This window comes from Callorhinus ursinus, unplaced genomic scaffold (genome assembly GCF_003265705.2).
Source record: "Callorhinus ursinus isolate GAN/ISIS: 27379988/994484 unplaced genomic scaffold, GSC_fseal_2.0 scaffold6, whole genome shotgun sequence".
Lineage (NCBI taxonomy): Eukaryota > Metazoa > Chordata > Mammalia > Carnivora > Otariidae > Callorhinus > Callorhinus ursinus.
In genome coordinates this window covers 48,283,458-48,305,584 of record NW_027397068.1, presented here as the reverse complement: position 1 = coordinate 48,305,584, position 22,127 = coordinate 48,283,458, and the positions used below count along the sequence as shown (strand labels likewise).

Below are 22,127 nucleotides of genomic sequence, written 5' to 3'. Positions count from 1 at the left end.
CATTTTGGTAATTCTGTGGAAGCTTAATAATAGCCATTTACTTGTTTTCAGGTACTTTGTTTGCAGAGTATAGGGAGGGAAAAGCAACTGTCTGGACTGGGTCTAAGCTTCAGATAGACTCATTCTAGAAGATATGTTTCCTGGTAACTAGAGGGAACTTTTAATAGAGCTAGTAATCACCATGGAATCTCCAGGTAACTGGAAGTCTCAGCGGACCATCCCTGTGTGTCCATAGTACACAAGACTCAGGCTCTTTAAGCCCATTCCAATTCACGCTTTTGCTCTGTACTTCATTTATTTTGTTTTTCATTTTTTCATGTTTTGTTTCTTTCTCAGAATTTGCTTTTAAAAACAAGCATGTGATTTGGCAATTTGTGCAGTGCCCAGCACTGTCTGGGTATATAGACCATTATTTAGTCAGTGACCAAATTTTGAACACTTCTTGTGAGTCGGGTGCTGTTTTAGATTGGAAATACAAAAATAAAACAAGTAGACGCTAGACAGGTAATTCTCAGACTTCTAGCTTTTGTAACTGAGTAGATATTGATATCATTTAATGAATTCTGGAAGTGGTACAGGCTTGAGAAGGATGATGAGTTCAATTTAAGATCTGTTAAGCTTGAAGTCCCTGGGAGACATCCAGGTGACAGTATTCGTTAGGCAGTTGGATATATGAGTTGATGGTCATATGCTACATCTAAGGCCTCTAGGAACATCATGCATAAAGTTAATCATATTGACCCTAGACTAGAGATACGCAAATTTTTTTATAAATGGTGATACAATAAATATTTTAGGCTTTGTGAGCTATACAGTCTGTTGCAACTGTTCAACTCTGCCATTATAGTAGGAAAGCATCAGTGTCCCAATAAAACTTTACAGAAATGGGTGGCAAGCTGCATCTGGCCCATGGATTATAGTTTGCTGATCTTTATCTTATATACTTGGACAAATGCCATTATTTTTGAGTTTGGAAGGCCTGTACAATCGGTCTCCAACCATCTGGACTAAAAATAATCAAAGAAAATTCCTAAAACTTATATCTAATTACAACCTTTTTAAAATCAGTGCCTGATTCAGAATAGATATTTATTAAATATTCATAGAGTGAATGAAGGACCAGGCATTTGTGTTCACATTTACTTTAAAATATTGTTTGTAATACATACAGGCCGCTGCAGCCTTCTGCCAGTTGTAAATAACTCAGGAGCCATTTGTAATTCATGGAAATTGGATCCTGCAACTCTTCGTTTTCCTTTGAAAGGCCTTTTGCCATATGATAAGGTATGTTGATAAATATAATGGAACTTTGGTCCATCTAACAGTCTTCATCCTGGATTATATGATGTGTTATGCTAAATTGTCTCTTCATAGACTGAAGAAGTGTATATTTAATGAAAAATAGTTTATGGTTTATCATTTGATTCTGATATCCAAGTATACCCTGTGGTTTATAATATTGGGTGTTTATGCTCCATTTGGCCCCGACAAAGCACTTAGATTAAGAAAATTGAATCTTTATAATGGAAACCTTTTTATTCTTCGTTTGCAAAGTGAGGACCAAAAATGAATTTGTACTTCTCTTAAAATTTGAAGAGTGAGTCTCTCCTTTGTTAGATTTTTAATTTTTTTTTTTTTAAGTTTTAAAAAATTTAAGTAATCTCTACACCCACCCAGCATGGGGCTTGAATTCAGGACCTTGAGATCAAGAGTCACATGCTCTTCCGACTGACCCAGCCAGGTGCCCCTACCTGTGTTAGATTTTTTTTAAAGGGGGGATGAAGAAGACAAAAGTGGAGTAGGATAGCCTCAAAAGAAAAAAATCTACAAGTATCAATAAAATGAAGTATGAGATATAGACCTAAAGCTAGAATGAAATTTGATAGATTCATTATAGTGTCTTGGGGGTTGAAATGGTTACAGAGCAGAGTATGAGGAGGGCTAGAGATTTTTTTTTTTTTTGGACTAGAGACTTTTCATGTGAATGTTTCACGTTAAAAATGATGTACAGAATGGTTAGGAAACTAGTCCAGAAGTGAGGAGAGGGAAATAGTGAAACTAAGGTTGCAATCCTGGACTCTTGGTATATTAGTCAGCAAAACTTAGGAATGTGAAACTAAATGGAATTTACAGTTATCATGATAGCAGTAATATTGAAAACAGATCAATTCATTATGTACTTACTGTATGCCAGCCACTGTTTTAAGAACTTTTTTGCAGTAACTCTTATTCTCAACTATCATCTTAGTATCTCCATTGTACAGATGATGAAACTGAGTAACTTGACTAAGGCCCCATGTTTACGAAATGGTAGAATGAGGATTTGAACTCAATCTGATTTCAGAATCTACACTTTGACCCCTGTACTATCAAGTCATTTCTCCTCTCCAAATTTAGAAGTAGTGTTTGTTTGTTTACACTTGTATGAAAGTGATTGGAAACTACCTCCATTCCTCTTTGATTAGATTTCTGAGCAGAAAATCCTTTCCTTACAGTGATGCTTAAGACTCTCCTGTGACAGTAACTGAAGTCTTTCTAAATTGAGCTTCTGTATGACCTTGGGCAAGTCCCTTCACCTCAGTTATATCTCCTATCAAATGAGGGGTGGGATCAGATTAACTGTAAGCACTAAAATCCTATGATTTTTTTCCACTAGATATACTGCCTACTGTGTGAAGGTAACAAGTGCCTTTAGCAGATTTTTTTATCCCAATTTCAAATTATTTGAATTAACATTTACTTTGATCTTGAAGCAATAATTTTTTTTATTTTCTTTAAAGGATCTGTTTGAACCACAGACTGCTTTGTTGAGATATGTATTGGAGCAGCCTTATTCCAGGGATATGGTCTGCAATATGCTAGGTTTAAATAAGCAGGTACTGTACTATGCTGGAAACCAAGTAAATTCTGCATAGAATCTGCACTATTCTTTTCTCTTTTCTTTGCTAGAGCTAACTGAGCAAAACAGTTAAGAACTATTTGGTGATTTTTTTTTTTAATATATGGTTTATTAAACAATGTATTGTTCCTATCATTTATATATTGCTTTAAAAATGTTTAAATTAAAAAGGAGATATTTTAAAAGTTGGTTTATTTTGCATTGCTTTTTTTTCTATAAGGCCAGTTTCAAGTATACCTTTTGCCAGAGAAACCTACACATGTCTTAACCATAATTTTTTATCTTTTTATTGTTTGGGTGCCTATTTTTATAACCCTTGGTATCTTCAGCGTGGCCTGACTGCTGATTTTTTCCCCCCTTTTTGGTATATGTTTGTTTTTGGTGGTTTAACATGTGGGAGGGTTTGTGCTGACTCTGGGTTCCTTGAGGCTGGCCTCATAGTCACTGTTTTGTCTTTTCTTTTTTTCTTCCTTTATTTTTGTTCTGTCCTGTCTTGTCCTGCCCATCCTCCAATGCTCTAGACCTTGAACATTGCTCAGGTATGTTCACAACCTTACTGTTGTATTGTGACTAACGATACGCTGGCCGCTTTGTAGCCACTGATTCCATTTAGAGAATACATGTATGGTCGGGGCTTGAAATTGGCAGGACCATGCTGAGACCAAGGCCACTAAAATGAATTTCTTCTTGGGATATGAGAGTTGTTTTTGGTGGATTGTTTTTGGTTTTGGTTTTTGGTGTTTGTTTTTTTATATTCTTTTTTTTTCTTTTTTCTTTTTTCTTTTTTCCTTTTTCTTTTTTTTTTTTTAACAAAGAGACAACACCTGGCACACAATAATGCCTGTCACTTTTTGATGGGTTGTTTTTCCTTCCCACTCCATTTTACTTTTTTTTTTTTTTAAATACTTTAGGGCCAAAGCTTGCCTTGTGGAATTTTCAGAGATGGAAAGATTTATGGTGGCCTTTATCTTTCCAGATTATTAAAACATAAATAAATAACATCTATAAAAATACTTACGATGCTTTGCCTTAAAACAAAAACAAATTAAAAACAAAACAAAAAAGAGGAAAAACTTTAATAGAGATACGTTATTTTAAAAGTTGGAGTGGTAAACTTTATACAGGGAAGGTTTTTTTGGAAACATGGGGATTGACTAAGAAATGTCACACTCTTAGGTGACCCCACACCTGCTTGACAAACACCCTTCTTTGTCAGTCTTTGCCAGAAGTGTCCTCCTCCTAGAGTGGGCTCCTTGCTATTGAAGCTCACCTGTAGTAGGAGAAAAACACTGTGGCCAAACTTTATAAACCAAACTCTTATACAGTCCCAAGTCTGTTCCAGGACTTTTCACCTTTGAGATTTTAAACAAAATAGTGGTTCCAATTATTTTTGTTAAAAATTTTTGAGCCCAACATATTAAAATAGACCAGCTTTTTGATTTTAAAAAGACGTTCTTGTCTAGGTTATATAAAATAGCGTTACTGTTTGCAATACTATAGTGAAGGTTGTGCCAGTGCTTCCATTTATAAAGCCCTATTTTTAAGGACATATAGCTTGGCCATAAAACTTGCTCAGTGTTGAAACTTTGCATGCCAAACCTCACCCTAGTAGCAGTATCTCTTTTATTATTTTAAGTTTTTTCTTCTGAAAAATTTACCAATTTTCCTTGTTTGGACAAGCCTATGTACATGTGAAACTGAAACTGCTTCACACTACAGTATCTGACAGTTACTTCATATAACCTGTCAATTTAACATCTTAAATACCAAGTCATTAATTCTGATCAACTTTCACTTGAGTTAGAGGTAAGTATTCAGTCAACTTTGAAAGAATGCTTCATGCTATGTCTTAAAATTAATTTTTGCAGTGAACTTAAAGTCATACTTGACTCAATTTTTCTTACAGTTTGGTGGATAAATGTACTCATGGTCATTTGAGCTGCGAGTACCTTCCCCCAGATATCCTTAGTTATCATTAGCTTTTTTCTCTTGGGATGCAGCTCTTCTCAAAGTAGAAATTGACAAAACAATTCATAGGAGAGTATTTCTGATTTGATTATTTTAATAACAAGTTTCAACCTAAAAAAAGTTTATGACTAAGACATAAATCCATAAAAAATAAAGTTTATAATGGAAATGCTGACAGAACATTATTAGTATTGGTCCCACTGTAAACATTGTCAGAAGTTCACAATTCATCAGTAATTGTTTTGGTAGAAAACTCTGTAGTGAATGGACTGTAGATGGAAGATATATGCTGAATTGACTTGATATATTATTTTTACCACCTGGAAAGTAGAGTAGAAAATGAGAATACAAAGTATAAACATATGATTAAAAATAAACAAGTGATCTTATCACATCTTTTATCATTACAGAACTATATCCTGCACTATACTTTCTTGTCCTTTCTCTAGCAATGCAATAATTTACTTAAAGCTTGAAACCTTTTAAGAGCTATCCATATTGCATTTTCCAGTAGGAATTGGGCTATATATTATCCTAAAGTCGGTCACATTCAGAATGTCATAAATAGCCCAGTTCTGTGACCAGCAAAGTGGAGGGTTCACAGTGGAAGAATCCTGTTCTGTGTGTTTACACAACTTTGTGTTCTTTCTGCCGAATAAGAACATTACAAAACAGATACACTCCTCAAGCTTTTTTGTGGTGGTGTGTAAATTCTGGCTACCCTGAGACATTGAGGTACTAGACGAATCACTCAGTTATGTTTGAAAGACACCATTGAAAGTGGTATTAACTGGCATAGGGCTCCAATTCTGATTGGCAGAGAATATGATAAATGGCATACAAAGGGATTTCTCTTCCCAACTTGTCCTGAATAGCTATTGCTCTAAAATTGATTTCTAGCACTGAAATAATGATTTGAAATTAACAAGTCCACCTAACTACAATATGTTAAAATTTTACAACAAAAGTAGTACCAGAACTGTTACATCAGAATTGTCAGGGGCCACTTAATATAGGATATGGTTATTTAGACTGAAAAGCATTACCATTTGCCATTTGAAATAGTGGTGGGAAAGAATCAGGGGCATGAGTAGATGTTAATGCTAGTGTTTCTATTAATGCCTTGTGCCTCATTTTCAGCTTTTACCAAAGCTTAAAGTTAAGTAAGTTTCCAGTGCAGTTTGAGCTACTATGCAGAAATTAAGTTGTTAAAATATTGAACTTAGATTCTTACTGTTTAAACAGGTTTTAACTAAATATGCATATAGATATGATGTAAACTAGCTAATTTGACTTACATGCCTATTTCTTGAAGACTTAAATTTACAAAAGCTTTCAGAAAGCACATTGTAAATAGCCATAGACAAAGCATCCAGTGGCTTACCAAATTACCATAGCCTCATGATTGATAATTAATCTTTATCAGATTATTAAACTGCTTTACAAATTTATATTTATTCCACTTTGTAAAATAATCTACATGGTGGAGAATATTAATTTTAATGTACTTATTTTTTAGTAATGAAAACTAAAGCTAAACTTTTTCTCAAGTAGTTAACACATCATTTTATATTTCGGTGGGGTTTTTTCTTGCTTTTTTTTTTTCTGATATTAATAAAATTGGCAAATAAACAAAGGAACTAAGCTATCCCCAAAATCAGTTTGAGAAATATCCTTGGCTTTAACCAAAACACCTGGGAAACATGGAGTTAATCCTGATAGATGTTCTGTCACACTCAGACACCAGGGCATTGGATACCATAGAGATTCTAGACTAATGTAATTCTTAACAGAAGATTTAGAGGTAATTTGAGTCGTGGTATGTATTGAAAGATCATCAGCTTTAACTGTAAATTTCCCAGTTCTTACTTTGTCAAAATCTTAATATTTTTGGTTTTCCTCTTTAAATCATTAACTATATGACCATTACAACACAGTTAAAGATATGTAGGTAAAAATCTAGTTTTTTTTTAAATAAATAGCTAACACTAAAAAGGGAAATTCCAAAATGACTCAGGTGCTAAAAACCAATTTTATTTAGTTCTTTTTTCCTGAAGTGGACTAATGGAAGACCATTGTGGCTGGAGGAATAGATGACAAATTGGTTAGTTTCCAAACTAGAAGCAAATTCCCATCACTAATGAAAAATTCCTACTGGAAATCCTGGCTTTACTTCTTTTCACAAATTTTTCTGACTCTTGTATACTTTGAATGATTTCACTCTAAATTTGTGTTGTCTGACACATTTCTTAGGTTGTTGGTGGTTGGCAGAACTAGTGAATTTCAAGCCCTGTACACAGTAGTTTTGCATGCTGATTTAAGAAATAGTTTGTAGTGTTGTCTGTTGCACTTTGCTCTGCTTCATAATGATAATTACATTTGGAGGGAAAGTACTGTAGTCTCAACTGGTGGTGTTACTATTGCTATTTGTAAACCTGTAATGTGGTTGAACTGTGATCATGGCATTGTGTTTTTGGAAAAACTATGAAACAACCATTGATGCTTACTGTTTTGGATAGATGTTTGTTTTATTTGCATGCTTTAAGAAAGTGCAGCTATATTGGAGCTTTACAAGTTTGGAGCTGGCAAAGAGCATGCAAAAGAGGGGATGCTACTCATTATGTTTTGTTTTTTTCCAAATCCGTCCCCATTTTGCATTTTTCCCCTAAATTTAAAGAAATCATATCCCTTTTTCATGGCAAAAGACTAATAATCATGTCTAAAGTTTAGAGGGAAAGCATCTGTATTACTGATTGTATTCACTAGAAAGGCTTCCAACTGCTTGGCCGTTAAGTCATATAACATATTTTATAAAAGAAATATGAAAATGGCTTAAAATATGGCTTAACATATTTCTTTTGGTAAAAGTATATATTTTTTAAATCACTTTTAAAAGCATAAATCTTTTTGCCTCTAGAAAGGGAAGTTGCATTTTCATTTTTAGTGTTTAAATTCAATTCTTTTTCTTGTTTTAGATTTTAAAATAGTCTAATTTAAAATTAAAGCTGCATTATGTTTGGCTTCTAAGAAGGAAGAGCAGAGATTAACTTTGAGATCAGTGTTTTTGTAGAGGAAGTTTCCATTTCAGTATCAGGATCAATAACACACATTGAAAAATAGATACTGAGTAATCTGGCAGCTATTTAGATATACCTCTGTATGTAAAGTTAGTATAAACTTGTGGTGGTTACTTTAAAATACACAGATTCTCTCTTTGTTTGCTCTCATCACAATATTTGATTCTTGGAGATTCAGGGTTTTTATATTTTGAGTTAGAATGCAAAATTAATACTGCTATCCTCATTTCATATGCTTTTTAAATTACCTTTTTTCAAAAGATAAATAACAAAATTTTCTACTGTGCAGTGCCCCTTGTCAAATTGAAACAGTGACGTGTGTAGTGAAAGCCAGAAGTTAATAAGACTTAGTCTGTTTTCCCTGAGATCTGAAAAGTAATTTTTTTATGGAACTCATCCTCTATGATAATGTAACATGATGCAGCTTTAATAGACTAAATCTAACCTTAACTTTCTAAGTTCAACTTCATTCCATGCTTCTCAGCCTCTTGTTACAATTAATGCCCATTAACCGGTAACTTCTAAAACTAACCGGGAGGCTTTTGGAATACTGTATCTAATCTCTGCCCTACAGCACAAACAGCGCTGCCCTGTGCTGGAGGACCAGTTGGTGGATCTGGTGGTTTATGCCATGGAGCGGTCCGAGACTGAGGAGAAGTTTGACGACGGCGGAACAAGCCAACTCCTGTGGCAGCATCTCTCAAGTCAGCTCATTTTCTTTGTGCTTTTCCAGTTTGCAAGTTTTCCACACATGGTCCTTTCTCTTCATCAGAAGGTAAGTACTAAATCTTTCATCAGAGCCACTTCACCTGTTAATTAGTATGTTTTAGACTGGTATGGACATTGCCTAGTGATTTCAGCCATGACAGAAGTTCTTAGCCCTAATTTCTGTTTTGTGCGGTGCTTTTATGGTTTCTAAACTTTACACTTTCTTGTCACTGTAAATATTGGTTTCAGTCATTCATTCCATATATTCATAGTGCAAGGACCAGGGGATACAAAATGAGAAGGCACTGGGGTACCCTCAAGGAGCTCCTTACTATTGGGAAGATACAAGAGTAAACAATTTGATTATAATTTAATAGTTCACATAATGGAAGCGTGTTTTCCTGCAGTAGGTATGAAGGAGAATAGTCCCTCTTCAAGACATCAGGAATGGCTTTATCAAAGAGATCTTGAAGCTAGCACTTGAAGGACAAGTAGAAATTTGCCAAGAGGAGAAGATAAGAAAGTGTTCCCATTGCAATAACGTGATCATTTGGAAAAGGATAAATATGTGTGGGAACTGGAAAGAAAAATATAAACAGGAACATGTTGGTGAGATCAGGAAGGCAAGAAGGCAAGACCAGATATGGAAAACTTTATATGGCCAAGTGTTTGTTCTAAGGCGTTTAGATCCTCTTTGGGAGGCAAATGAGGAGGGAAATGACATCATCATATAAAAGTGGGAAAAATTACTGCTAATTGCCACATGTAGGAAGATGGTGACATAAAGAGATGGAAGGGGCCAAAATCAGAGGCAAGGAAATTGGTAAGGGAGCCTTTGCAATGATCTGGGTGGAAGATGCTGACGGCCCAAACCAGAACAGAGGAGGAACCCAAGACCAGGTATACTGAGACAGGTATGCTGAGAATAGTAGGACTTGCCCCTGGATAGGTAACAGAGGGAAAAACAGGAGTCTAGGATCACTCACTGGTTTCTATTTTGGCAGTGAATGAAAAAGTGGGACAATGAATCCAAAACAGGGACTACAAGTGGAAGAGTATGTCTGTGGAAGAGTTGGTTTTATCATAAGATTTTAGACACATTGAATGGAAATAAATGTTGTTATATTTGTAGTATCTCTACAACATGGATTATTTGGGGGAAACTTTTTTGTAAGCCTTGTTAAAATCCTTCCAACCGCCAATGACCCCCACTGCCACCCCCACCACCATTAATCAATGGCTGTTATAATTTGCAGGAAACCAGAAGTGTTTTTTGATAACTTCTTGAAGATTTTATTTTATTTTTATTTTTTTAAAGATTTTATTTTTTATTTATTTGACAGAGAGAGACACAGCAAGAGAGGGAACACAAGCAGGGAGAGTGGGAGAGGGAGAAGCAGGCTTCCCTCTGAGCAGGGAGCCCAACGTGGGGCTTGATCCCAGGACACTGGGATCATGACCTGAGCCGAAAGCAGACACTTAACCGACTGAGCCACCCAGGCGTCCCTTGAAGATTTTAAATTAAAAAAAAAAAAAAATCCTTTTGGTATCAGAAGTATTCCTTGTGTTTTGATGAGATATTTTAACAAATTATCTCATATTAAACTTGATTCTCTTGCATACATAGGCAACCTAGTTATGTTTTAAAATATTTAAATTTTGATATGCATAGCTGTTTTGTGGGTCACAGAGGAAACATAAATATAGAATATTAAAATAACTTAAAAAGCTTTGCTTGGTGTGTCTTGAGTTGAGACTAAGTATTTTGTAAATGCCAAAGTTAGATGCTAACTTTTGGAGAACAGGGTTTCTCCTGGTTTTTTGTTTTGTTTTGTTTTTCTTTAAACTTTACTATATCCATCTCTTTAACCAGCTGTGTAGATGTGTATTTAAACATCTTTTATAGTTAGCAGGGCGAGGACTGATTAAAGGCAGAGATCATCTAATGTGGGTTCTCCTGCAATTCATTTCTGGAAGTATTCAGAAAAATGCACTAGCTGATTTTCTTCCTGTCATGAAGCTCTTTGACCTTCTATATCCAGAAAAAGAAGTAAGTTTTATAAAATAGTTAACAGTGTGATGAATGGATTATGTCTAATTTATGTTTAGTGTGATTTTGTGGAAAGATCACTGGATTTGGAAGCTGAAAACCTGAGTTCTTTCCCAATTCTGTGACTAACCATAAATTGGGAAGGACATCAGTCCCTCTTGACATTAGTTTACTCATATGTGAAGTGAGGAAATTGAACTAGATTATTTCTGGTTTATCTCTTAAAATTGAACATCTTGTATAGCAAGTTCTTTCTCTACATTCTAAATAAGTTTACAATTTTTAAAAGCATTAAGCTGTTTTAATCTATACACATCATTGACTGACCAAATAACATTAGTATCTGTTAATATCTTTTGTTTGTTTGCCAATTGTGTTCCCCCTATTTCATTATATGAGTATTTGAGTAAAATATGGTATATATTGATGATTGCCATTTTTAAAAATACATTTTGTTACGGAAATTTTTAAATGCACAGAAAAGGTAGAGTGAATAGAAAAATAAACTCCTATGTACTCATCACCAAGAAATATTTTTTTAAGTTTTTTATTAGTTTCAGGTGTATAATACAATGATTCAACAATTCTATACATTACTCAATGCTCATCATGATAAGTGTACTGTTTAATCCCCATCACCTCTTTCACCCATCCTCCCACCCACCTCCCCTCTGGTAACCATCTGTTTGTTCTCTGTAGGTAAGAGTATTTCTTGGTTTGTTTCTCTCTCATTTTTTTTTTCTTTGCTCAGTTGTTTTGTTTCTTAAATTCCACACATATGTTATTTGTCTTTTTCTGACTGATTTACTTCGCTTAACATTATACTCTGTAGCTCTATCCATGTTGTTGTAAATGGCAAGATTTCATTTTTATGACAGTAATTTTCCATCATGTGTACACACACACACACACACACACACACACACACACACCATATCTTATTCATTCATCTCTTGATGGAACGAGCTGTTTCCATAATTTGGCTATTATAGATAATGCTGCAGTAAGCATAGGGGTGCATGTGTCCCTTTGAATTTGTGTTTTTATACCCAGTAGTGCATTCAATTACTGGATCGTAGGGTAGTTTTATTTTTAACTTTCTGAGGAACCTCCATACTGTTTTCCATAGTGACTGCACCAGAGTGCAGTCCCACCAACAGTGCAAGAGTGTTCCTTTTTCTCCACATCCTTGCCGACACTTGTTTCTTGTGTTTTTGAGTTTAGCCATTCTGATAGATGTGAGGGGATATCTCATTGTAGTTTTAAGAAACATCCTTGCTTCATCTTTCCACTCATCTTTTTTCTTAACACTAGACAATTTTATTTCTATTTTTTATTTTTTTATATCTTTTTTTTTTTAAGATTTTATTTATTTGCGAGAGAGAGAATGAGAGACAGAGAGCATGAGAGGGAGGAGGGTCAGAAGAAGAAGCAGACTCCCTGCCGAGCAGGGAGCCCGATGTGGGACTCGATCCCGGGACTCCAGGATCATGACCTGAGCCAAAGGCAGTTGCCTAACCAACTGAGCCACCCAGGAGCCCAACACTAGACAATTTTAAAGCAAATTCCAGACATCCACGTCATTTCCCCCATCAGCATATAATATATGTATATGTGTGATGATGTATATTATTAGTACTTATTTTTTAATAGTACTTATTTAGACTGTATATTTCTTGTTAGATGTTCTTGAAAAGCATATATGTGACTTTTAGAAATTCTGCGTTTTCAGCATATTCATCACATTCAGTAAAATTTCATGTTTTTTTTTAAAGAATAATTTTAAATGATTGTGAATGCCTCGTGACAGTAGGAAAAACTCAACCAAGCATCTGTGAATTTCTGTTAATTTCTTGGCAAGGAAAAATAATCTTGTAATAGTTTCATTATTTTATAGCTATTAGATCTTCTGATTTGTATTATTGAATAATCAAAGAAGAATTGAAGTTAAAGGATATTTTAAAAAGAGGTATATCAATAATGGATTATTAGAATACGTATTTATTAGAATACACAGAATTAGTTAATTCTTCTCTTTCCTATAATATGCATATTGTTATTTTCCAGTATATCCCAGTTCCCGATATTAACAAACCCCAGTCAACTCATGCCTTTGCAATGACTTGCATTTGGATTCATCTCAATAGAAAAGCCCAAAATGACAACTCCAAGCTACAGATTCCAATACCTCATTCCCTAAAGCTTCACCATGAGTAAGTAATTTGTAGGTTAAGTTAATTTTTTTAATTAATAAGTAGTGTATTGTAGGCTACTCTTGGTCTCAGTTTTTGTATGAAATATGGAAATCTCCCCACACCCACTGGGGGTAAAGGTGAATATTTAATGTGTAATGGCCTGCCAAGGAAAACTGACCAATACCTGTATCAGAAAACAACTAGAAAATTTTTATGTGTTTGCAGATATATATATATTTATTTAATTTCCAGGTCTAATTTTTGCTTTTACATGTTTTACCTTAATTAAAGTTCTTATTTTCCAAAAGCATGTGAAAATGTTTCAAAATTTCTTAAGTACTCAGGAGTTGAGAGTGATCTGACAGATGTCTTCACTCCCTGGGCAGCCACGATTATTTGAGCTGCTCTGGCTGGTGTGCTCCCTTACACCGTTTACAGAGCTGTGATTACTCAGAGAAGATTGCCTTGTTAGATAGACTTGGCTTTAGATAGGGTGTTAGGAACACCTGAACTTCCCACCTAGAACTTCTGACAAGGACTGCCAGATCTCTTCATAGGAGACTGTAGGGTAGGTGGACTTCACATTTCACTTGGCTTTCCCTTTATAAGACATTCCTTAATCATCTTTTCACAGTGACATCTATAATGAAGCCACATTGTTGTGTTTAACCAGATAGATAATAAATAGAAACCAAGGTCATGAATTCTTGAGTTATTTCTTCATTATTTGAATCCTAGTGCTGTGTATTTAGTAATACTTAACAAATATCCATTAATTGATAACCTGTGATTACTTAAGTTCTTTTTGAAAGGCTACTCAAACTTTTCTATGTTTCCACTCTACATTTTGGGCAGAAACTGTCATACCTGTAGGAATAAAGATAGTATTAGTAAATCATTTCATGAAATTAAATGTTTTTTGAAGCACAGAGTTAATGTTCTGGAAATTATTTGCATTGTTTACTGTTTAATGGTACTTGAAATTTTAGGTTCCTACAGCAGAGTCTTAGAAATAAAAGTTTACAGATGAATGACTATAAGATTGCCCTGCTGTGTAATGCATACTCTACAAATTCAGAATGTTTTACATTACCCATGGGAGCTCTGGTAGAAACAATTTATGGAAATGGAATTATGAGAGTACCTCTTCCTGGAACGAGCTGCTTGGCTTCAGCATCTATTACTCCCTTACCCATGAACCTCCTAGATTCACTGACAGTTCATGCCAAAATGAGGTATGTTCTTTTTATTTATTTGCTCCTGTGTCAGGGAATTGACATCAGTGTAGTATAGGCTTTATTTCATGATTGTGTGTGTGCTTTATGGTCAGGTACATTTTTTAAAAAAATGATTAGGTTTATTTTATTACAAAAATGATATTTACTTATTTTTTTAAGGTTTTATTTATTTGAGAGAGCGCACACACGACCAGGGGGAGGGGCAGAGGGAGCGGCAGGCAGAGGGAGAAGCAGACTCCCCACTGAGCAAGGAGCCCTATACGGGGCTCGATCCCAGGACCCCGGGATTGTGACCTGAGCTGAAGGCAGACATTTAACCGACTGAGCCACCCAGGCGTCCCAAAAGTGGTATTACAGGAATTCTAGAGTGTACAAATAAACCTCAAGAAAATATTGAGAAATAAGCATTGTAAAATTTTTTGGTGTATGTTCTGAGCCTTTTTTTCTGTGTATAAATATATGCATTTATGGGTTGGGATTTTTCTTTTAACAAAATGGATTCTTACTGCAATAGTTTTTTTTTTTTTAAGATTTTATTTGTTTATTGGAGAGAGAGAGAGCGAGATCAGTGGGAGGAGGGGCAGAGAGAAGGAGAAGTAGACTCCCCTCTGAGCAGGGAGCGGATGAGGGATTTGATCCCAGGAAGTTGAGATCAGGACCTGAGCAGAAGGCGGACGCTTAATCAACTGAGCCACTCAGGCGCCCTGCAATACTCTTTTATAACCACCTTTTCCCCGTAATAATTGATCAAACACCTCTTTCAGTCTAGTGTTTTTTTAAAAACATCTGTTTTAATTTCTATAAAGAAGTCTTTTGTGTGGCTATATATGTTTATTTAGCCAGTTCCACATTGTTGGACATGAATTATTCGCAGTGTCTTAGTATTATAATGATGGCTATGAAAACTGCTTTTAAGGCTGTATTTGCACCTATCTATAATACATTTTTATTAAATAATTTGCTGAAGGTAAATTGCTGAGTCCAGGGATATGAAAATTATAATGCCTGTACTATATTGATAATAAATAGGGATGCTTTTAGAATTGACATTTTGCATAGTTTCTAAAAAGACAGGAATGGCTCTGTTGGTTGTGATTCTAGAACCTCAGGTACCCCTAGGAGCCAAGCTGACAATGTGAGTGCCACATGCTGCTGAGTGAAAGAGCATCAGGTGTTCATGCACATGCAAGTATGTGTATCTAGAAGAGATTGAGGCTGAATGAAACATGCAGGGCTTACTTCATGGTGCCGCCATTTTAGCTAATTTCTATCATGTAAGAATGTAGACTAGTATAGCTAGATCTTCTAAATTTTTTTGAGAAGGGATAGAAATCCAGATTTTCATTTCTAGTCTTTAGCTCTTTAAGTATTGGCTCAGAGTTCAGACACTATGTAGGTAAAGGAGAATGTATCTGTGGGACATCAGTTCTAGAAGAGCCATGCTCTTTTTCTAATGGTAAACATTGTCATAGCATTATACATGTGCTTTACCTGCTTGTGTGACAGAGTTGAGGAAAACCCTGTTAGAACCCAACATTTGGATCTTAGCAGTGATTTTTTTTAAGTAATTCTCTGATAAAAGTCATTTAATTTCTGAAATAGTTTGTTACATACTTGAAAAAGAAAAACAGACTAAAACCATACATGGCTCTTTTTGTTTAAATTAGTTTGGGGTTTGTTTTTGGTTTTTGTGTGTTTTAGTCTTTTTTTTTTTAAGATTTCATTTATTTATTTGAGAGAGAGAGAATGAGAGACAGAGAGTACGAGAGGGAAGAGGGTCAGAGGGAGAAGCAGACCCCCAGCTGAGCAGGGAGCCTGCTGTGGGACTCGATCCCAGAACTCCGGGATCATGACCTGAGCCGAAGGCAGTCACTAAACCAGCTGAGCCACCCAGGCGCCCTTTAATTAAAGTGTGTTCTTAGAGTCATACCCAAATTTTGCTTTTCCATGTGCAGAGGGATCCTGATGTGCATTGAAAGCACCATGGAAACCAGAATTAGTCTCAGGTTGTACACTGCATCACTACCAAGTGTCCTGTACAACTTAAATGATTAAAATGGAGCTCATGCATTCATGTATTTAAGTTTAGATTTTTTCTGAAGATTTTTTTTATTTATTTGTCAGAACAAGAGATACAGTGAGAGAGAGAGAGAGCGTGAGAGTGAGTGCACAAGCAAGGGGAATAGCAGGCAGAGGGAGAAGCAGGCTCTTCACTGAGCAAAGAGCCCGATGCGGGACTCAATCCCAGGACCCTGGGATCATGATCTGAGCTGAAGGCAGACACTTAACAGACTGAGCCACCCAGGCGTCCCTAAGTTTAGATTTATAGCAAGTTCCCTATAAGTAGTGTAACTGCTTCTCTATGTCAAAAATAAGGATTTTTCTTTTCTTTTGTTTTTCCTCAGCCTTATCCATAGCATTGCTACCAGAGTGATAAAACTTGCTCATGCAAAATCCAGTGTGGCCTTGGCTCCAGCCCTAGTGGAAACTTACAGTCGTTTATTGGTCTATATGGAGATAGAGTCCTTGGGCATCAAAGGATTTATCAGTAAGACAGAACTTTCTGGTGTTTATAACCATTACCCCATTCATTAATTCAACAGGTATTCTTTTAGGTGCTGGGGATGCAATAGTATGCAGATGTCACTTCCATCATAGAGATTACCTGCTAATTAGGGGGAACAGACAAATAAAGTATGGAATATGTCAGATGATAAGTCTTATGGAGAAAAATCACTCAAAAAAGAGGGATAAGAGTGTGAGAGTGAGGAGAGTGAGTTGTACTTTTAAAGTTATGATAAGAAAAGGGTGTTCTGTTAAGTGTTTGGGATGCAGTGAGCTAGACAGACATGGTACCTATTCTTATGCAGGAATGTGTGGTCCCATGTGCTTCTTTTGCTGGTTTGCCCCTGGGGCTAAGTCTGACTGGCAATAGGGAAGGAGGTTTCCTGCATTTCAGGAGATGGCTTATAGTATCTGTTAGTTGTTAGCAGTTCTAAGTAATAGATACTTTCTAATATAGAAGTGTTTTTCTGATTCATGGTAATTACAACTTTTTACTAATACAGCATAATTTTAATTTGAACCATAATTACTCTTCTTCCCAGATAATTGAGGGTTGAATACAGCTTTTTTGGGAGAGAGGAAGGAATAAGAGTGGGTGTCATGTAATTTGTATATTAAAAAAATGATCCTCATACTTCAAAAGAGTGGGAACATTAACGTTATAAAAGTAAAAGACAACTAAGAAGTGAGGAAGGGTAATTTTTTTTTCATATGTTGTCTCAGTTTTTCAGATGAACTTGAGTATCATTTGTCATATTCCAGCCAAAAAAAAAAGCTAACTTGGTATTCTAATTAAGATAAAGATTTTTTTTTCCTTACCATTAAAGGAGAAATTAATGGAGAAAATTTGGAGTGTCTGTGTGTGTGTGTGTGTGTTCATGATCAAATCTTTATATAGATTTTACTCCATGTGACTTTTCTTCAGTGCTTTTAATTCATAGCTTTTATAATTGGTGCCTTAAATTGTCTTGTTCCTCAAGGTCAACTTTTACCAACTGTTTTCAAGTCCCATGCCTGGGGGATCTTACACACACTTCTTGAGATGTTCAGCTACCGGATGCACCACATCCAGCCTCATTATAGAGTGCAGCTGCTGAGCCATCTTCACACTCTAGCCGCGGTTGCACAAACCAACCAGAACCAGCTCCATCTCTGGTGAGCTCTTGGATGACGGTCTTTCCTTAAGATTTCTTAGAAACTTTGTTGAACATGGGGAACTTAATCCTTTATAGTATTTGTTTTCATATGTCATAAACCTCCTCTGCTTCTAGAGTCTTGTATCTCCAGTACAGAAGTAGAGGACAGCTTTTAAATAGGAAGTTATTGAGGTAGTTCAGTCCTCGCCAAGTGCTCTTTGGCCTGAGAAGTCCTTCCAAGGCTTTTGACAAAATGTTCTAATTTAGCCCTTAAGAATATTGGATTTAAATACACTTCAGATTATGGTTATATTATCATGTCACTTTGATTTTGCTCTAAGTGAAAATATATTTCAGATTGAAAAATGTAATTTTTGAAATGCTGTATATCTAGGTGAAATTGTTTAGTCCTATAAGCTACAAGCTATCTTTTTCAAATGTGTAAATAATGTCAGTTGGTTTTGCTATAAAATTTGGCACCTCGGTTTTTTTGTTTTTGGTTTTGGTTTGGTTTTTTTTGGCACCTCAGGTTTTTAAAACAAACAAAGCTCATTTTCACGTAAAGGAGGAGGGTGTTTTTTTAATCAAAGAAGAGGAATTCATAGTTTGCATGTTTTTTTCCATTTTAATTAACCTAGAATTAGATTTAATTCTAAAATTCTGAAATTTTATATGCAACTTAATTTTTTTTTTTTTTTTTTTTTTTGCAACTTAATTTTTTCATTTCTTTTTGTTCTCCCGCCTTTCAGTGTTGAGAGCACTGCACTTAGGCTCATAACAGCATTAGGGAGCTCAGAGGTACAGCCACAGTTCACACGCTTCCTGAGTGATCCCAAAACGGTGCTATCCGCAGAATCTGAAGAGCTGAACCGAGCCTTAATATTGACCTTAGCTAGAGCAACTCACGTAACAGGTACAGTGAATAAATATGGTGGTTATCACCAACAAAAACAGATGAATTAGAGCATGCAGTGTTCCTACTGATTTTTAAGAGGATAACATACTGAAAAGATCCATTTCATCTGTTTAAAAAAAAAAAATAGTTGTTTAATACCTTTACCATTTTAATCATTAATGGAGGTTCTTCTGTGTACTATCATTTTAACTGAGTTGAGCTTCAGTTTCCATCTTACATCATTTTTAAGTAGTGGTTCTTGAGGTTTTTGGTCTCAGGATCACTTTATACTCTTAAAAATAAAAAAAGAAACTCCCAAAGATTTTCATTAAATGGGTTATATCAATATTTACTTTATTAGATATTAAGATATATGCTTTTTAAAATTTTTTTATTTAAATTCAATTTAGTTAATATGCACTGTATTATTAGTTGGATGCTTTTTTAATATTTTTTGATTCGCTTAAAAATAATAAACTTGTTATATATTAACATAAATGGCATATTTTTTTGTGAAAAGTAAATATATATTCTCCAGAACAAAACTTTAGTGAGAAAAAACACCACTGTTTCACATTTTTTGCATCTCTCTTTAATATCTGATGTAAAAGAAGCTTTGCTGGATCTTCTATTTACTTCCACATTTCATCTATTGCAATATGTTATTTTAGAAATGAAAAAAAATATGGCCCCACACAGGTACGAGGTTGGAAAGGGGAGGAGTATTTTAATGGCCTTTTCTAGTAATTGTCAATATTCTTTGATGTCACACAAAATTGGACAAGTAATGGTTTCTTAAACATTAGTTGCACTGTAGAATCCGAAGTTCTATCAGTGAACTTTTTGTACTCTATTACATTATAATCCTTTGGTCTGCTTTGCACACCTAATGGATTTTTTTAATTCATGTATATTTTATAACTATGAATTAGTTTTTAGAAAGCTTTGGTTCACTGAGTTATGTAGATCTTAGAAATGTTTCCACACTTCATTATACAGTATCATAAAATTACATTTGTTAGTTTCACTGCAAATTTCACTAGGAAAATCGTTAAGTTTTGGAAAACTGTCAGGGTTATAGTAGTGGATACAAGTTTTCCAAAATTTTGATTTTTCACTTGAAAAGTCAGATTTTATCATTGGCAAAAGATGTGGTCATTTGTTTTCCTTGAAGTAACAGGCTCCCTTTGTTAATTTTCAAGAAAATTTCTGCTTAATGCCCAACTCCAAATAACTGTAGTTTTCTGTCAGATGTTCTTTCAAGTAAAAATGGAATTCCATAAGAAAAAAAAAAAGAGCTTATTTAACTCGATATTCCACACTTGATCTTAGCCAAAAGGCCAAGAAGCGATTTAACTCGATATTCAAACAATTGCACAAGTACTTTTACTTAGAATACCCATCATACTTTGATGTGTATAGCTAGGATGCTTTATGCATACTTCCATTTTTATCACAACATAAAATTAGATGTGCTTAAGGGCTAGGATATAGTCCTTTTCACTACTTCAAGAATAGTCTTGAGTAAAACTGGCACTTCCCCCTCCTCCCCCCACCCCGCCCGAGAGTGTGGTGAAGAAGACAATGGCTGTTAGTATAGTCTGGTGCCACTGTTTGATTGTTCTGAGGGCCAGCAGTTTTACTTATCATTACCTTTGCTGCATCTGTACACATATCAACACAGTGAAAAGATCAGTACTATCTTAGTATTATTATTTTAATAGTTTTGATGTCATCGAATCCTTGAAAGGATATTGGGGACCCACAGAATCTGCAGACCACACTTTGAGAACTGCTGTTTTAAAGAAATAGTTATTGAATTTAGCAACCTCAAATACATCTGTGTAAACTATCTTATTTTACATAAATTAACCTTCTTGATTTAGAGAGTTAAAGTCTTATAGCTGTTTCAACCACTAGAAAAGATATCTACTTTCTTAATTCTGTTTCCTTGGCTCAATAAAGTGCTGATACCTCATTGTCAGAGTGAACTACATGAGCAATTGTGATGGGCCTATATCACTGTTAGATCATTGGTGCTCTGTAACCTTAAAAAAAAAAATTGCAAGAGCACCTGGGTGTCTCAGTCCGTTAAGCGTCCAACTCTTGATCTCAGCTCAGGTCTCAATCCTAGGGTCATGATTTCAAGTCCCATGTTGGGCTCCACGCTGGGTGTGGAGCCTACTTAAAAAAAAAAAAAAAAAAAGATTGCAATGTCTTTTGTCTTCTTTCCAAAAATTGTGTTCATTTTACTAATGTAATAATTCAAATCATTTATAAACTAAGAGAATATAGGTTTAAACTGAATATAACTAGCTAAGCAGTGAGCGTATTGCAGTGAAATTCAATGGGTTTACATAATTGTTACTTTCTCTGTGATATTTATGAATTGTCGGTCATTTATATCTGGATTACATCTGTTTGTTTATGTTTAGATTTTTTTACAGGCTCTGATTCAATTCAGGGAACTTGGTGTAAAGACATACTTCAGACCATCATGAGTTTTACCCCTCATAACTGGGCGTCACACACTCTTAGCTGTTTTCCAGGCCCACTACAGGTAATTTGGTCTTGAATTACATATTGAATGTATACAAAATCATTCTTCCATTTAATATATATGAAATCATTCTTTCCCATTAATTCATTTTTTCCCATTTAGTGTTATTCTAGAGAGCTTGTTTTAGTGATATCCAAAGGAAATTAACTTTTATTTCTTTTTATAAAAATCTTTTGCTATTCCAAAGTCTCTTGAGTTGTTCCCTGTCATACTCCAGGATCGGATATGTTCCTAAAAATATAATTTTGGTTTTGTCTTATTAGTTAACAATCTTAGAATCTTGTGAGAATTAACATATCACCTGAAAAAAAAGGTTTCTCTCTCTTAGAACTGAAATGGGGAGAAATACAGCTTAACAAAGCTTCACAGAATACACATTGTTACACTTGACTGAATTTTTTTTAATCACACAGAAACACTATAAACTTGGCTTTTATAATATGGAGAAGGGAAAACCTCATCTGTCCTCCACTTTTCAGAGAAAAGTTTAAGCATAATGAACATCTGCTTTCTAGAACTTCCAATAGGGTTAGAGCAAACTTCTCAGAATTACCTAGAGGGCTTGTTCAGATAGACCGCTGAACTTCCAATTCAGTAGGTCTAGAATGGGGTCCGAGTCTACATTTCTTACAGGTCCCAGGTGATGCTGATTGATGGTCTGAGATAGTATAATGGATTTTCCTTATAGAGATAATAAAATATGTAACCAAAAGGTACATAATTTCTCTCTTTCTTTCTTTCTTTCTTTCTTTCTTTCTTTCTTTCTTTCTTTCTTTCTTTCTTTCTTTCTCTTTCTTTCTTTCTTTCTTTCTTTCTTTCTTTCTTTCTTTCTTTCT

At 35.0% G+C, this 22,127-nt stretch overlaps 1 protein-coding gene and 1 pseudogene across 5 annotated transcripts in view; one reads left to right on the top strand and one right to left on the bottom strand.

Annotated features, from left to right (window-relative positions):
* Positions 1–22,127, top strand: part of MED23 (mediator complex subunit 23) — a 47,231-nt gene that overhangs the window by 6,767 nt on the left and 18,337 nt on the right. For 3 of the 5 annotated variants that reach the window (XM_073893939.1, XM_073893940.1, XM_073893941.1), the window contains 11 exons: positions 1,172–1,284; positions 2,781–2,876; positions 3,421–3,438; positions 8,519–8,719; positions 10,559–10,702; positions 12,770–12,915; positions 13,887–14,132; positions 16,541–16,683; positions 17,681–17,855; positions 18,586–18,749; positions 21,167–21,291. In XM_073893939.1, the coding sequence (XP_073750040.1) occupies positions 1,172–1,284; positions 2,781–2,876; positions 3,421–3,438; positions 8,519–8,719; positions 10,559–10,702; positions 12,770–12,915; positions 13,887–14,132; positions 16,541–16,683; positions 17,681–17,855; positions 18,586–18,749; positions 21,167–21,291 (1,571 nt within the window). The remainder of the gene's footprint in view (positions 1–1,171; positions 1,285–2,780; positions 2,877–3,420; positions 3,439–8,518; positions 8,720–10,558; positions 10,703–12,769; positions 12,916–13,886; positions 14,133–16,540; positions 16,684–17,680; positions 17,856–18,585; positions 18,750–21,166; positions 21,292–22,127) is intronic. The other 2 variants (XM_025865512.2, XM_025865508.2) reach the window with 1 other exon arrangement.
* LOC112819477 (U2 spliceosomal RNA) lies at positions 19,943–20,083 on the bottom strand (annotated as a pseudogene).